The sequence below is a fragment of the Zonotrichia albicollis genome, chromosome 9 (assembly GCF_047830755.1).
Source record: "Zonotrichia albicollis isolate bZonAlb1 chromosome 9, bZonAlb1.hap1, whole genome shotgun sequence".
Taxonomy (NCBI): domain Eukaryota; kingdom Metazoa; phylum Chordata; class Aves; order Passeriformes; family Passerellidae; genus Zonotrichia; species Zonotrichia albicollis.
This window is the reverse complement of record NC_133827.1, coordinates 27738713-27752818: the sequence shown is the minus strand read 5'-3', so window position 1 is coordinate 27752818 and position 14106 is coordinate 27738713. Positions and strand designations below refer to the sequence as shown.

The window sequence follows — 14106 nt, the reverse complement described above, 5'->3', positions numbered from 1 at the left end:
GGAGGCGGCTGCGGCTCAGAGGGAGCGGCCGAAAGTGGTGGGACGGCGGTGGGCGATCGCTGGGAAGCGGGCGAGGCGTTCGGTGCCCCCTGACAGCGCGTCTGTCCGGGCCGAGCCCCCCGCTGGCGGGCAGCGGTGCCCGGAGCCCGCGGCTGGGGGCCGGCGGTGCTTTCAGCAGTCCCGGACCCGGAGTGCTCCGTTCCCCCGGGGAATGGCCGGCCCGCGGCGGCTCCCGGCCCGGGGCTGCCCCGCCGGGCTCTCTCCCCTCGCTCTGGGTGCCCTCGGCAACACCCGCGGGGAGCCCAAGGTCGGAGTTTGCTCCTTGTTGGGCTCAGAAAAGTTCCAGCTGCCGACGGCCAATGGCGCGGTAATGACGAGGGACAGGTTTTACAGCTCGGCTGCGTTTCCTTGTTGTTGCCTGCGTCGGACAGTTTGTGTTAGCAGCTGAACCGGGAGGTGTGTTCAAGCCTGGGAAACGAAAGCCGTAAATCATACTTCCAACAGTTGGACCACGACGTCATCTTTTCAGAGATACCACGTTTGGTACCTGTTGGATACAAGCGCTTCTAATTATCATTTTCAGCTGGTGTCACAGATGTGGTTTTGTAGATTGAATAAGGATGGTCTGAGATAGGTGATAATTGAGAGTGTGTTTGAATATTGATACGTTTTCCCTAAACACCTGTGATTTTTAAAGATTAAATAGCTATTGTGTCAGTGTAACTAAGATGCCCTGCTCAAGTGATTCCCAGCTTGCATGTTGGCCTTACCTGCTAGTTTTAAAGCAGTTTTTTAAAGCTTAGGTCTTTGCTTGTGATCTGTTGGCCTTCTCTGAAGTGTCCTAAGCTATCTGTGTAGCAGGGCAGCAGCAGTTCATGCTGCCTTTTCTGCTGTTTCCTTAGAAGCCTGGGCTGCTCACACATCTTTAAACTTGTGCTGAGGAGGCAGCAGTGTCTGCTCAACCAGGGGATTGGCAGCAAGGGGTAGCTACCCTTGGTGCCTTTTGAAAGAGGCAGTTAGAGCTCTTAAGGTAAACAGTAAACATGACTTAACCCTTCCAGGTCACTTGAATATACAAACTGACATATATTGGCATCTAGATTATATGCTAAGAGTAAAAAAAACAAAACCAAACCAAGAAATCGAAAGGCCTATCTATGTAAAACAGCATTATTGTTAAATCATAGCTGTGCTTCTTGAAGAAAATATAGGATCTTTTATGTCTGTTGTTTCCATGCAAAAGCTTTAGTTTTTGTCTCTTTAAAATGCTGCCTGTGCATTGTCCTGCTCACTTGTCTGAAAGCATGGAGAGCAGTTTGGTTACTGAGTTTAACCATATTAAAGATCATGATGTGCAACAGCAGACAAGTTACAGCAGTCGAGTGGGGATCATTCCTGATCCTGCCTCGAATTTCTTCTCTTCACCATTTCCTCTTTCTAAGACAGTTACATTTTTCTTGCATTTGCAGGACAAATGCAAGCCCAACCAGGTGACTTTAATGATGTGTCAGCAGCAGTGCTATAGAAAACTGTATCAAGCTGGCAGTGCCTTTTGCTAGGTGTGGTGATGGGGGGATTTTGTGAACAGTTTTACTGGGGGATTAGGGAATAGATTTGTTTAATGTCAGTGCTCTTGTGGTGCATTTTGGTAACACCGAGGTAGTACTGACCCCTTTGTGTCATACATATACCAGTGTTTGTTCTCTCTGTGTTGCTTGTGTACATTTGGGAAGGCTTTCTTTCTCCTTTAAAAGAAAGTGTAACTGCTGTAGATAAGGCTGTTAGAAGAGCAGAGGACTAGATGGAAAAAGAAAGTCTGTTTGGAAAGTCTGGGTAAGAAATGTATGTTATTATTGCCCACTCCCTGCTTTTGGTGCTGATTTCCACTGTAGACTCAAAGATGCACACAAGCATAGCTGAAGAGACAGCGTGCAGTGGTTGGGGTAGGAGCTGCTGAACAGGGGGAGAACTCTAAAGGTTCTTACACCAGCTTTGCTTGGAAATATTGTTGGAAATTGCATACTCCATTTTTATTGTTTGTAGTGCAGCTGTGAAAGTTTGAATCAGTTAAATGTGCAGGCTTACAAAAAAGAAGAAAAAATCTTCCTGAAAACAGTGGTTTTGGTTTGCTTTTCCATTTTACAATGTAGAAGATAGTCTGAGCAAAGGGACAAAAGTTCTGAGGGTCCAGAAACAGCCAGGATAAAGAAGGAATCTGTTCAGCTGACTTGGCTCACTGAGGAAAATCATAGTAACAGATTGCATGTGCAGGCAAACCCAGGTACTCTTACTGTGCCTCTTGGTGTGCAGGAGGTTCCACAGAGCTCTTCCCGCCTCAGCTCATTTCCAGAGGGCTCTCAGGTGTGCCTTGGGCAGTGCCTGCATTCACCCAGTGGTGCTAACTGTGGCATTTGTAGATTCCAGAATTTGACAACCTGTACCTGGACATGAATGGCATTATACATCAGTGTTCGCATCCAAATGATGACGATGTCCACTTCAGAATCTCAGAAGATAAGATTTTTGCCAATATTTTTCACTATTTGGAAGTACTGTTTCGCATTATTAAACCAAGGAAGGTTTTCTTCATGGCAGTTGATGGAGTAGCTCCAAGAGCAAAAATGAATCAGCAGCGTGGGAGACGTTTTAGGTAAGATCATCGGTGCTGACTCTGTCTTGGGAATAGTAAACACCTAAAAGAACCCACTTTCTGAAATGCGTGCCGTGCAAAGTAAGAGAGATGGTGAGTGCTTGTGCCTTTGACAGTAGTTTTAATTGAATGAGGGAAACTACCTGTAAAATGTTAAAATCAGGATTCCAAAAGGAAAGCTTGCTTGTTATGTAAATTTTTCTCTGTGTATGTGGCACTTGGTGACAAAGGGAGCTTTTTCTTACGGAATTTTCTGTGAAACAGCTCTGCAGTGGAGCTCTTTCAGATGTTTCCAAATGCTTCAGAACCTGTGAGAGTCTTTGATATTTGTGAATGCTATTCTAGATATGCCTGTTTGGTAGCTGTAGTGGAAGTCATAGAAAAAAATCAAGTTTCTAATGAAACTGATTTCCACTTAATACCAGTTACCAAGCTAGCTCAGATACAGAGCTACAAGTACATTAAGAATTGCACTAATGTTTTGGGAGATTTGGAGGCTTTTTAAAGATTGCTATAAGGAAAAATAGCCAGTGGTCTGACAGTACCAGGATGGTGAGTGAAATGCAGCATAAACAAGCTGCAGGAAAGGAACAAGAGAAGAGCAAGGGAATTTTTTTTGTAATTTAGTTTTTGATGTAATTTTTTCTTTAAGGAATAAAGGAGGTTGAGAGGAAGCAGAGATTAAGAGTTCTAAGCAGAAAATTGTAGCAGAATTGAGAGCCGGACAAAAACCAAAGACTTTGGTGGTTACTTTGTTTCTGGTTCAGAAATAAACCAGAAATAGGAAATTCTTGGCCGGGAAAGTCTAGCGTGATGTTTGTTAATTTCTCCATTACTGGGCATGGTAAATTGTTCACTCGTGACTCCCTTGGAATTCCACACCTGCTGCTTTGTTTAACTTTTGTTAACTTTGTTTAACTCTTTTCAACAACAGTTATTGTTCTGGGGTAGCGTTTTCAGATGTTTAGATAACAAATATTCCTATTGTTTCAACATTAATAGCCATTCATTGTGATCAGCCATTGTATGATCACCTTGTTAATCTAAATGCTGACTGCATTTGAATAGTAACAGATTTTCACATTTCTATGAAAAAAGTGCTATTTTTAAGCCACTTAAGTTGTATCAGAAATAAGTTCAAACTATTCATATAGTCATTTTTTCTCCTTTTTATTTATTAAGCACTCTAAATATTCAACTATATTTTGTCAAAAAGCTGTACTTAGCATATTAACATTTGAATAAGAAGATTTGTTCTCTATTCTCTCTCCAATGCTGTTTTGTTTTAGATCAGCAAAAGAGGCAGAGGACAAAATAAAAAAGGCATTGGAAAAGGGAGAAACTCTCCCTACAGAAGCCAGATTTGACTCCAACTGCATTACACCAGGTAAGATAACTTGTTGATTATTTAAATTAAGTGCTTATGGTTTGTCATCTGTATTTTGGTACTATTTTCCTATCGTTAGGCATGTGTTTTTGAAAAATAGAAGGCAGAATCAATAAAGGCTTAAGTAAGTTTATACAAAAGTTTCTGTAACATTCAGTGGGATTGGAATATTGTCTCATTCTAAAAATTTTTTAGATTACTATGTAAAAAATGAAATGTCTTAGGAGAGAAACCAGTCATCCCTTCATTTCTGGCAGAAGTTTTATTTGTTGGCATTTTTTTAATACTTTTGATATGTAAATGCAAACTAGTGAAAAATTTTAACTTATGTTTCTGTTTTCAGGAACTGAATTCATGGCCAGATTGAACGAGCATCTTAAATATTTTGTAAATATGAAGATTTCCACAGACAAATCCTGGCAAGGAATAACAGTCTACTTATCAGGCCATGAGGTCATTATATTTTCTTATTATCCTATTTTAAATTTTTTTTTTTATACAGAATAATACTTACTGCTGATTTTTTTTTGTTTTGTTTTGGTCTCCAGACCCCAGGGGAAGGTGAGCATAAAATTATGGAGTTCATCAGATCAGAAAAAGCAAAGCCCCATCATGATCCAAACACAAGACACTGTCTCTATGGCTTAGATGCTGACTTGGTATGTGCAGTTAAAATAATACAAACAATAACAGGGATTTGTCAAGATATCATTTTTGATATCTTCCTAAGCTCATGGGATTTTAAAATGGTTTGAAACAAGCATGTCGTTTTGTATTCCTGCCAGCTTTTGAATTTGTAATGAAACCAAACATCAACATTTTTTTATTTAAGGTTTAAAAAAAATTAAAAAGTAAGATCTTTCTGGTATCTCTTTGTAATAGATAATGCTGGGATTAACAAGTCATGAGGCACACTTTGCGCTCTTAAGAGAAGAAGTCAGATTTGGTGGTAAAAAGGCTCAAAGGTGAATTGATTTAACTTTACTCTTATTTTATTTATGATGAAATGAAATCCAAAACATACTGGGTGACTAAAACAGATGTGTGTGGTGATTTGGATTTTCTTTTATTGATTGCATAGTAATTTAATGAAGTCTAGTAATTTAATGAAACATAGTAATTTAGTTTATTCTTTGGGTTAGAATAGTCATGAGATTAGAGAAATCAACGTGCTGAATTGTGCATTTCAATTGGTTTACATGAAAAAATGTATGCTGTCAGAACAGCTGATTCCTTTAATCCTTTAAACTTTGGTATGTTTTACTTTTTTCTTCATGTAATAATGGAGCAGCCTGGGCTGTATTGACATTGTTTCCATAACTGTGTTAGGCAGATATTAACTTTCAAAAATGTATATATGTGTATGTATATATATATATATATTTATATCTGAGGTTTTTCAGTTATTCCTGAAGTAATACAGGAATGATTTATAACTGTTACTGGGGCTGGGTTCCTTCTTTGAAGGACTTTTAAGCATATATTGGGTACATAAAGGTGGAAAATGGGGGAGACACAAAAAATTACTTCTGACAGTAAGGATAATGGAATAAATCATAAATGTTTAGAGAAATGTGTAATTTTTGCTAATAAAGGAATACTTTATTGCCAAGGACAATATGATGAACATCAGAAATAGGCTTTCTTTTCAGTCTTTGCAGTCAACATTTCACTAATACTCGTGGGTAGTGTTGGCATGCAGCACTGCACTTTTTTTAAAGACCTTACATCTAATCAAAGGGAAACCTTGGTTTTACCTTTGTCAAAAATAAAATAATGTAAAATAAGAGTGTGATTTACTTTTTCAAAGATTCATTAGTGAAAGTATGAAATCAAAGAGCAAAGTGTTATTTATTCCCTCCTCCCAAGCATTGTTCCATGTTGTAATTTCTGAATAATTTGCTCATTACAAGAATTTACTTCTGTAAGTTACAGGAATTGCCTTCTGTCAATACTGTCACTTTTGTGGATACTTACAGTTCAAAATGTGAAAATCCTAAAAATATCTACAAACTTCTATCTCACCGTGAATGTTTTTATTGAGCAAAATTGCTTGGCTTATCAGGATTTCACAGTCCAGTGCAATGAAGAGTAAGGGCAGAATCTCTCTAGAGTCTTATGGCATCAACCTGGTTGCCAAAGTTCTTTAATACCAATATGAAAATTGCATTTTAAAAATGGCACAATTGATTCTGAAGTCCAGTGTAGCTCAGAGTTTGTCTTGCATGAGTTTGTCCAGCATCTGAAGGCTATCCCACACATGTTCCTTTTGAGATCATTTCTGAAAATTCCTCTTTATGTGTGAAGGCACAAGTACTTATGCTGGTTTGTCATTGGGTTGTCTCAGCTAGTTATAGTATCTACAAGGTGAAATAGTCCTTAATTAATTGGAAATAGATCATTTAGCTCATCAATCTTTTGGTGTAGGTATTGACTGATTGGGGCTAATGTTGGCTTGGGTTTTTACGAGTAGTTTTAGTGAAGAGAAAAAGGGAAGGCAGAATATGTATTGGCTATGCCATAAACAAACAGTAGGTTTGTTGTTGTTCTAGTGCAGCGTTGAAGCCATGAAATTATACATACAGAGCATATTCATCTGTTACAAGAAGCATTTCAAATGACTGCAGATGTAACCCAGCTGGTTTAGATGGAAATCTGTGTGCTCTGTTCTCATTCAGACTAGTTAGAAAATACCCTAAAATGGTGAGGCCTGGTGCCATGTTGGACTAGTTTGTCTCTTTTTTGAGCAGTGGGGTAAGGATTTAGGAAATAGTTACTGCAGCTTGGAACTCCACACAGCTGTTCTCTAAGTTAATTCTTCTCTATACAATCACATCTGGTGTTCAGAAGATGCTACTGCAAAATTTTATATATAACCTCAAAATAGATTCAAGGAAATGTTTATACATTATTTCTACAAAGATAGAATCCTAGTAAAATTTCTTGTGTTTGGGTAACCTTGGACTTATTAATATTAATGTTGAAAGTGTGTTTATAAATAATTAACTTGGTGGTCTGAATAATTTACAGAGTGTGTGCACCAGAGGAAACCACGTTTCATTTACTGCACTTATCACTGATGAGAGAATATATTGATTATGAATTTTCTCCAGTAAAAGTAAGTTCCAATGGAGCTGAGATGGGAAAGAATGTGTGAATGTGTGAAGTCTTTATGCAAAAATGACAACAAAAAGTATACTCCTGAATGTTGTTCTTTTATCCTTTTTCTCTTTCCTCCAGGACAAGATTTCTTTTGAATATGATATTGAAAGGATAATAGATGATTGGATTTTAATGGGTTTCCTTGTAGGAAATGATTTTATTCCTCATCTACCTCATTTACACATTAATCATGATGCACTGCCACTACTTTATAGAACATACATGGCTATTTTGCCAGAACTGGGAGGTGAGAAAACTAAGTTCAGCTGTGGAAAGTAGAAGCATTAACACTGATGTATTTGTATTTATTGACCTTTTTTTCACATTAGAATGTTTAGCATTTAATGCACTTTCCTTAGAGAGGCAGCAAGATTGCATTTTATTACCTGTGCATCATTTAAATGCAAATCTTAAAATTGTTGAATTGTTACTTCAAAAACATGTTTAATTTTCTCAACAGGTTACATCAATGAAAATGGGCATCTGAATTTAGAACGTTTTGAGAAATATCTTACAAGATTGTCAGATGTAAGTAACTTTGAAATTTATAGAGTGTTGAACTTAAAGTCAGTATGGTACCCTAAAATAGACCATACTGTAGTTGGAATGAACTGTTAAATGGCTGTGGTTTACAGGTGGTTTAATCAGCTGTTATAGCATTGAACAGATGGAATCCTATCAGTTGTTGTCTGCTCTTAGAGCATAAGAGGAAAAAGATTGAATCATTTGATCTGTGCTTTAGCCAGCACAGGGCTTTTGGTACTGCAAGTCAAATGAAGACTCACCAGTAGAATCATGGTGCTCACTGCCCATCAAAGTGTGTGGCAGTATCGGGCAAAGCTGGTTAGAGCAGGTGCCAGTAATGCCAGGGATGTGGGTTCAGCCTCTCTACAGCAGGTGCCAGTAATGCCAGGGATGTGGGTTCAGTCCCTCTGGAGCAGGTGCCAGTAGTGCCAGGGATGTGGGTTCAGTCCCTCTGGAGCAGGTGCCAGTAGTGCCAGGGATGTGGGTTCAGTCCCTCTGGAGCAGGTGCCAGTAGTGCCAGGGATGTGGGTTCAGCCTCTCTACAGCTTCCAAAAGCTTGCTGAACACAGGGATATTCTTTATTTCCCCTGCTGTAGTTTCCTGGGGAGCAAGTTGTCTGAAAGTCTTGGAGGGGGAGAATTGTTTCCAAGGTTTTTATGAAAATCACTGGTAAAGATCAAGGAGCATCTGAGGGGCAGGCATCAGCGTTGTTCATGAACTAACTAGTTGGTGTACAGAAGGTAATCTTGTTAAGTGCTAGTGCAGTAATCCATCCTAGAGATGAGGTAGGCTATAGCCATATAGAAATGGAAAGGATTAAACCTTCTGCTGAACTTGAAAAGAGGGAGATCATCTCTTGGTCCTGCCTCAGCCTTATTTTCTGGTTCTTGGATAGAGCTGGGAAAGTGTTAGATCTGTGGCACAAGGCTGTATTAACCAGACCTTACATGTGCACTGCTAGAGTTGATAGTGAAGTGTAGAAGTTATTTTTAATTCTTTTTTGTTATTTAATTCTGTTTTGTTTTCCTTGCTGCCATACTGGAAGAAAACAAAATATGGCTTGGCTGTGTGTTACAAATTGCTGAGAAATAGGATTTTTAGTATTAATCTGATCTGTTTAGTTGTATCTCTAGGGCAAAATGTTTCTGTACAGATTACTCTAGATGTAATCTAATGCATGTATTAAAAAGACATTGTTAATCTGGCATTCCAAATTTGACATCCCTCAAATATTTGCTAACTTACTTTAATCTCACAGTTCGATCGTGAGCACTTCAGTGAAGTCTTTGTTGACCTGAAGTGGTTTGAAAGTAAAGTGGGCAATAAATACCTCAACGAAGCAGCTGGGATTGCAGCAGAGGAAGCCAGAAAAAATAAACAAAAGAAACAAAAGGTCAGTGTATTATATGCACAATATCAGAAATAAGAATGTTACTTTTTGCAAATCAGTAATTTAGTCTTAGACTAATTAAGTGGCATAAGCCTCTGTTTTGAGATTTTTTTCCAAACCAGAAAAGGTAAAGTAAATTGTAACAGTCTGCATTCTGCCTGTATGCACTGCTGGTTGTGGGTGATGAAATGGTTCAGTCAGGGGCAGGTGCTCATGATTTTAAAAGTCTTGTAAACCTGTATTTAATGCTTTGCTGTTCTTCAAAAGCAGCAGAACTTTTGTGTGTGTTATGATCAAACCTGCTACACTTCGTAATCTTAATTTTTAATGCATGGTCTGCTGCAAGTTCCATGTATTTCAGATACACTGATAGAACATTCATGTATGTCTTGGTATTGGCTAACTACTGGACAGCAAATAGGGAACAAGCAATGTCATTGTGAGCTATCTCAGTCAGTATTAAACTTGCAGTTGTAGATATAACCAGTTAAGAAGAAACAGCACCTTGTATTCGTGTGTGCTACTACATAACAGCATCCTGGCTCTGCCCAGTGTCGAGTTCCCCACCACCACTTCCACTGACTGCCCTTCACTATGTGCTTCAGCAGAGTGTAGAGCAGCAGGAGAAAATTCCTCTGCATTTAATCTGTCTTTGTATATTGTTATCCTGTTCTTTGTGTACAGAGCAATTTTGGAAAGAGTAGCACTTTGGAACACAAATATTCAGGTATTTTTTGAGAAGTAGTTAACGTTTTGACACTGCTCCTTTTGTCTGATCTGTCCTTCTTGTCTGCTTAAATAATTTTCTTGAAGCAATTGTAAGAGAAGGAAATGGGTTTTAAAATAAATAATATGTATATATTTTGATTGTAGTATTTTGAGTTGCAAGTTTTGAATGGGGTTTGTGCATATTGACCTGTATTTTTACATTGTCTCAAATCTTAATTTAATAGGCTCAGGAAAATTCTATATCTTTGGCTGCTTTAGAAAAAAATGAAGGTGAAGTGACCCCTAAAAGTAAGTGCAAGTAATTTTTCCATGCACACATAACAAAAAATACGTGTATAGATTTTAAAGAACTAAGAATTGCATGTCAGAGATGAGCTTACTCTGAATGCAGGACATGCAGTCATCTGTTGGGAAGTGGAACTGCTCTGGTGAGAGAGTGGGGCTAAAGCTTTAGAGGTGCTTCTTCCTTGCCCTGTATTTCCATGATGAGTTAAAGGAATTAATGAACAAACCTTCAACAATATTATGGATTTGATAATTGTATGCATAGGTATTTTCTTAGATGAGGGACAAGGGAACAGATTTTTGTATAGCTTTAGGGTTTTTGGTTGTGGTTGGGTTTAAACTCATTCTGCTTGTAGGAAGTGTTTCTTGCTCATGTTCTGAAATTATTGTCAAAAATGTATGAATATTACTGCATTATATTTGGTGATGTTGCTAAACATAATTAAATTTTAAAATTCTTTTCGTGTTTTCTCAGACTTTTTTATGTCGGCTTATATTATCTTCTCTTTTCTTGTAATTGGGTAAAAAATGGGTTGCCTGTCTTAAAAATTCCAGAATTTTTGTGGATAAAGATTTTGTTGGATTGTTTCATGTTATTTTCAGTGCAAGAAAGGTGTGAGTACCTATAGTTTTGAATTGAGGAGTAAAGTTAAGGGTTAATGTCAGAAGTGAATGTTTTCAGACCTTACTGTAGTAGAGAAGTGAATGTTAATCCTTTTTTTTGTGACTGGTTTTCCAGCCACATTGGAAGATGAACCAGAAGATGATGATCTGTTTGAAACTGAGTTTAGGCAATACAAAAGAACTTACTACATGACTAAAATGGGTGTAGAAGTGGTGTCTGAGTAAGTATATACTTCTTTTTTTATTCCTAAATGCTGAAGACAAGTCTTTGTAGATATGTATTCGAGGCATGCATTTGTAAATGTGTATTAGAGACATTTTTCAAGAGTGCATAGTGATGGGACAAGGCATAGTGGCTTCAAACTGAGAGGGGGTAGGTTTACTTTAGATAATAAGGAAGAAATTCTTTTCTGTGAGAGTGGCAAGGCACTGGAGCAGGTTGCCCAGAGGAGTTGTGGATGTCCCATCTCCCTGAAAGTGTTCAAGGCCAGGGCTTGGATGGGGCTTTGAGCAATCTGGTCTATGGAAGGTGGGCAGGGGGTTGGAACAAGATGATCTCTAAGGTCCCTGCCAACCCTCAACATTGATTCTAGTAAAAGACAGAATATTCATCCCATGTCAAAAGCAGAGAGCACCTGGCAGAGTACTGCAATGGTGATTTTGCCAAATGCAAGAAGAGCTGCAAATCAAGGTTTCTGTAATAAGTATTTGAGGACCAGAGAGGAAATTAATCTAGAAAATCATGATATTATTAGATTTGCAAAATGTTCCACCTTCATTCCTATGTACAAGGTGCTAAGTACTTTTTATATACCAGTGAAAATGAGAAAACTAATAAGTGTCTTTCCTTTTTCTTTTAAGTGCCTTCCTTGCTGATCAAGCTGAATGTTATGTCCAGGCAATACAATGGATTTTGCATTATTATTACCATGGAGTTCAATCATGGAGCTGGTAAGAAAAAACATTAAATGGGAGACTGCTGAAAGGTATTTCATCTTCTATGCTGGGAACATGTAATGTAGTTTGGTTTGTTTCTGATCTGTGAACACTGCTGTGCTCTAATTAAGTCATGTCACTTTGGGGATTTTTTAACCTGCAGGTATTACCCTTATCATTATGCACCTTACCTGTCAGATATTCACAACATCAGTGAACTCAAAATCAAGTTTGACCTTGGAAAACCTTTCATGCCATTTGAACAGCTTCTTGCTGTACTTCCAGCAGCTAGCAAAGATCTGCTACCTAAATGTTACCAGGTAAGATATAGAATTCAATTGCATTATCTATCTACTGCTTACTCATTGTCTGCTTTATTTTATTTTACTCTATTCTTAGTGGTTTTGCATGTCTTGTTAATTAAATTCTATTTCTGCATTTTAGATGTATGGTTAAATATTGTACTTGTTGCTATATGTAGTGCACTGTAAAGTTACTAATAAATACAGAATTTTACATTTGCTAAGCAATTTCCAGCTAGGCCAGTTAAATGTTTCATTCTTGTACAGCCTTCCTTTGTCACTTCCTACAATTACTGCTAAATTGCCTTTGATATCATCTCTATTGTATTTTCCTAGCATTTGATGACTAGTCAAGACTCTCCTATTATAGAATATTACCCACCTGATTTTAAAACTGACCTAAATGGTAAACAGCAGGAATGGGAAGCTGTAGTATTAATCCCCTTTATTGATGAGGTAAGTTCTTTCAGCATCTGCTGCCCATAAAAGCTGCATTACAAAACTTCTGAATTTCTTAATTTATCAACGGGTAGACGTGCAGTTAAGTGGAAGTTTAAATTAACACTTTATAACACCACAGAAAAAAATATAAAAGTTTGCTGCTTGGGGAGTAAGTCTAGATTAAGTAACCACAACCAAAGTTAGTTTTAGGGAGCAGAAGTCCTAAGTAATGGCTGTGGACTTGGTGTTGGTAATGTTTTTAAAACACCAGTAATAGGGAAGCATTAATGGAGAGCAATAAAAGGGTACTTTGCATATAGGATAACAGTGTTAGACAAGGCTACCCTTTGGAAACAGGCTTGCAGAAAGGTGATTATTCTCCAAAGCCATTCCATTGTAATTGTTCTGGGAGCATTTTGATCAGGGACATGAGAAAGGGTGGGGCTGGAGCTGGACACTGAGCACATCGGGTACCTGGATGTCTTGGGTTACTTTCCCAGTGTAGTTTTCTCCATGCTAACTTTTGTTGCCAGTTTCACATGTGCTAATTCCTCTAAAATTTAGAAACGACTGCTGCAGGCCATGGAATCCTGTAATAAGGGCCTAAAAGAAGAGGAGAAACGAAGAAACACTCACAGTGCTTGCTTGATGTACTGGTATGACAAAGATGCTGAGTTCCAGTACCTGTCACCGTGGCCAGAGAAATTCCCTGCAATAGAACGATGCCACACGAGGTAATGCTGCAGTAACTGTTTTACAGCAGGCTAAAAGGAGTTGGAGGAGTTTTAGATTTTTACTAACATTTTAACCAAACCTTGCATATGTCAATATGTGAACTGAGAAATGAAAAATATTTAATTAGATGTTGCCTGCTTTGGATAGCACAGTAAAAGTATTTGTCCCTCCAGATGTTACCTTGCAAAACAGATGAACCAGTGCTAAGTTGTCAAGAACAATCCAAAGAATGACTAAACTTTGTATGACAGAGAATGAAAGACTGGTACAAATATCTGATAAATAGTGATCATTTACTGGAATGCTAATTCCAGAGTGGTTTTTTTTTTAAATTTAAGCATTTGGATCCAATGCAGAGAATTAAACACAAATTTGTTTTTCACCTTCTCACGGAAAGTAGCCAGCTTTAGTTCACACAAACTGAAGATGAAATGGAAACAGAAGCTTAACAGTAGTCAAGCTTAAAGCAGAGTAGAGCAGGAGTGCCTGTTGCTGGATTACAGTCGGTGAAGAATGGACAGTTGTGAAGATGAATGATACCATATAGAACCATTGCTAGTCAGAATTCAGTAATTACAATTATTTAAGTGAGTTTCCATCTATCCTGAAGTTTTGTCTTTTTCCTAATGAATAGTCTCTCTGCAGCAGTAGCATGGGGATTTTATAGTCCTTTCTATATATTCCAAGTGACATAAATTAGTTGCTGGAAAGCAAAGGGTTTGTCAGTTAACGAGTGAATGAGGAATGATTTTTTTCTAGAGGTGTAGGTCAATCTGCATGAGCAAATGTTGTGCCACTTCTTTTTTAGGTATAAAACAATACCTTTGGATGCTTGGCATGTAGAAATAACCCACAATAAGATAACTAAAATCAACAAGAGTGCACTGTATTTTTGTGGATTTCCTACTTTAAAGCACATTAAACATAAGGTAAACGATTT

The 14106-nt window shown here is 38.0% G+C and overlaps 1 protein-coding gene across 1 annotated transcript in view; it reads left to right on the top strand.

The window, feature by feature from the left end:
• XRN1 (5'-3' exoribonuclease 1) overlaps positions 1 to 14106 on the top strand; it is a 32721-nt gene that overhangs the window by 343 nt on the left and 18272 nt on the right. The window contains exons 2-17 of the mRNA XM_074547122.1: positions 2418 to 2650; positions 3940 to 4037; positions 4381 to 4490; positions 4586 to 4696; positions 4920 to 5002; positions 7068 to 7155; positions 7278 to 7446; positions 7660 to 7727; positions 8983 to 9117; positions 10068 to 10131; positions 10868 to 10973; positions 11614 to 11703; positions 11852 to 12008; positions 12327 to 12446; positions 12996 to 13165; positions 13975 to 14095. Of these exons, the coding sequence (XP_074403223.1) occupies positions 2418 to 2650; positions 3940 to 4037; positions 4381 to 4490; positions 4586 to 4696; positions 4920 to 5002; positions 7068 to 7155; positions 7278 to 7446; positions 7660 to 7727; positions 8983 to 9117; positions 10068 to 10131; positions 10868 to 10973; positions 11614 to 11703; positions 11852 to 12008; positions 12327 to 12446; positions 12996 to 13165; positions 13975 to 14095 (1923 nt within the window). The remainder of the gene's footprint in view (positions 1 to 2417; positions 2651 to 3939; positions 4038 to 4380; positions 4491 to 4585; positions 4697 to 4919; positions 5003 to 7067; positions 7156 to 7277; positions 7447 to 7659; positions 7728 to 8982; positions 9118 to 10067; positions 10132 to 10867; positions 10974 to 11613; positions 11704 to 11851; positions 12009 to 12326; positions 12447 to 12995; positions 13166 to 13974; positions 14096 to 14106) is intronic.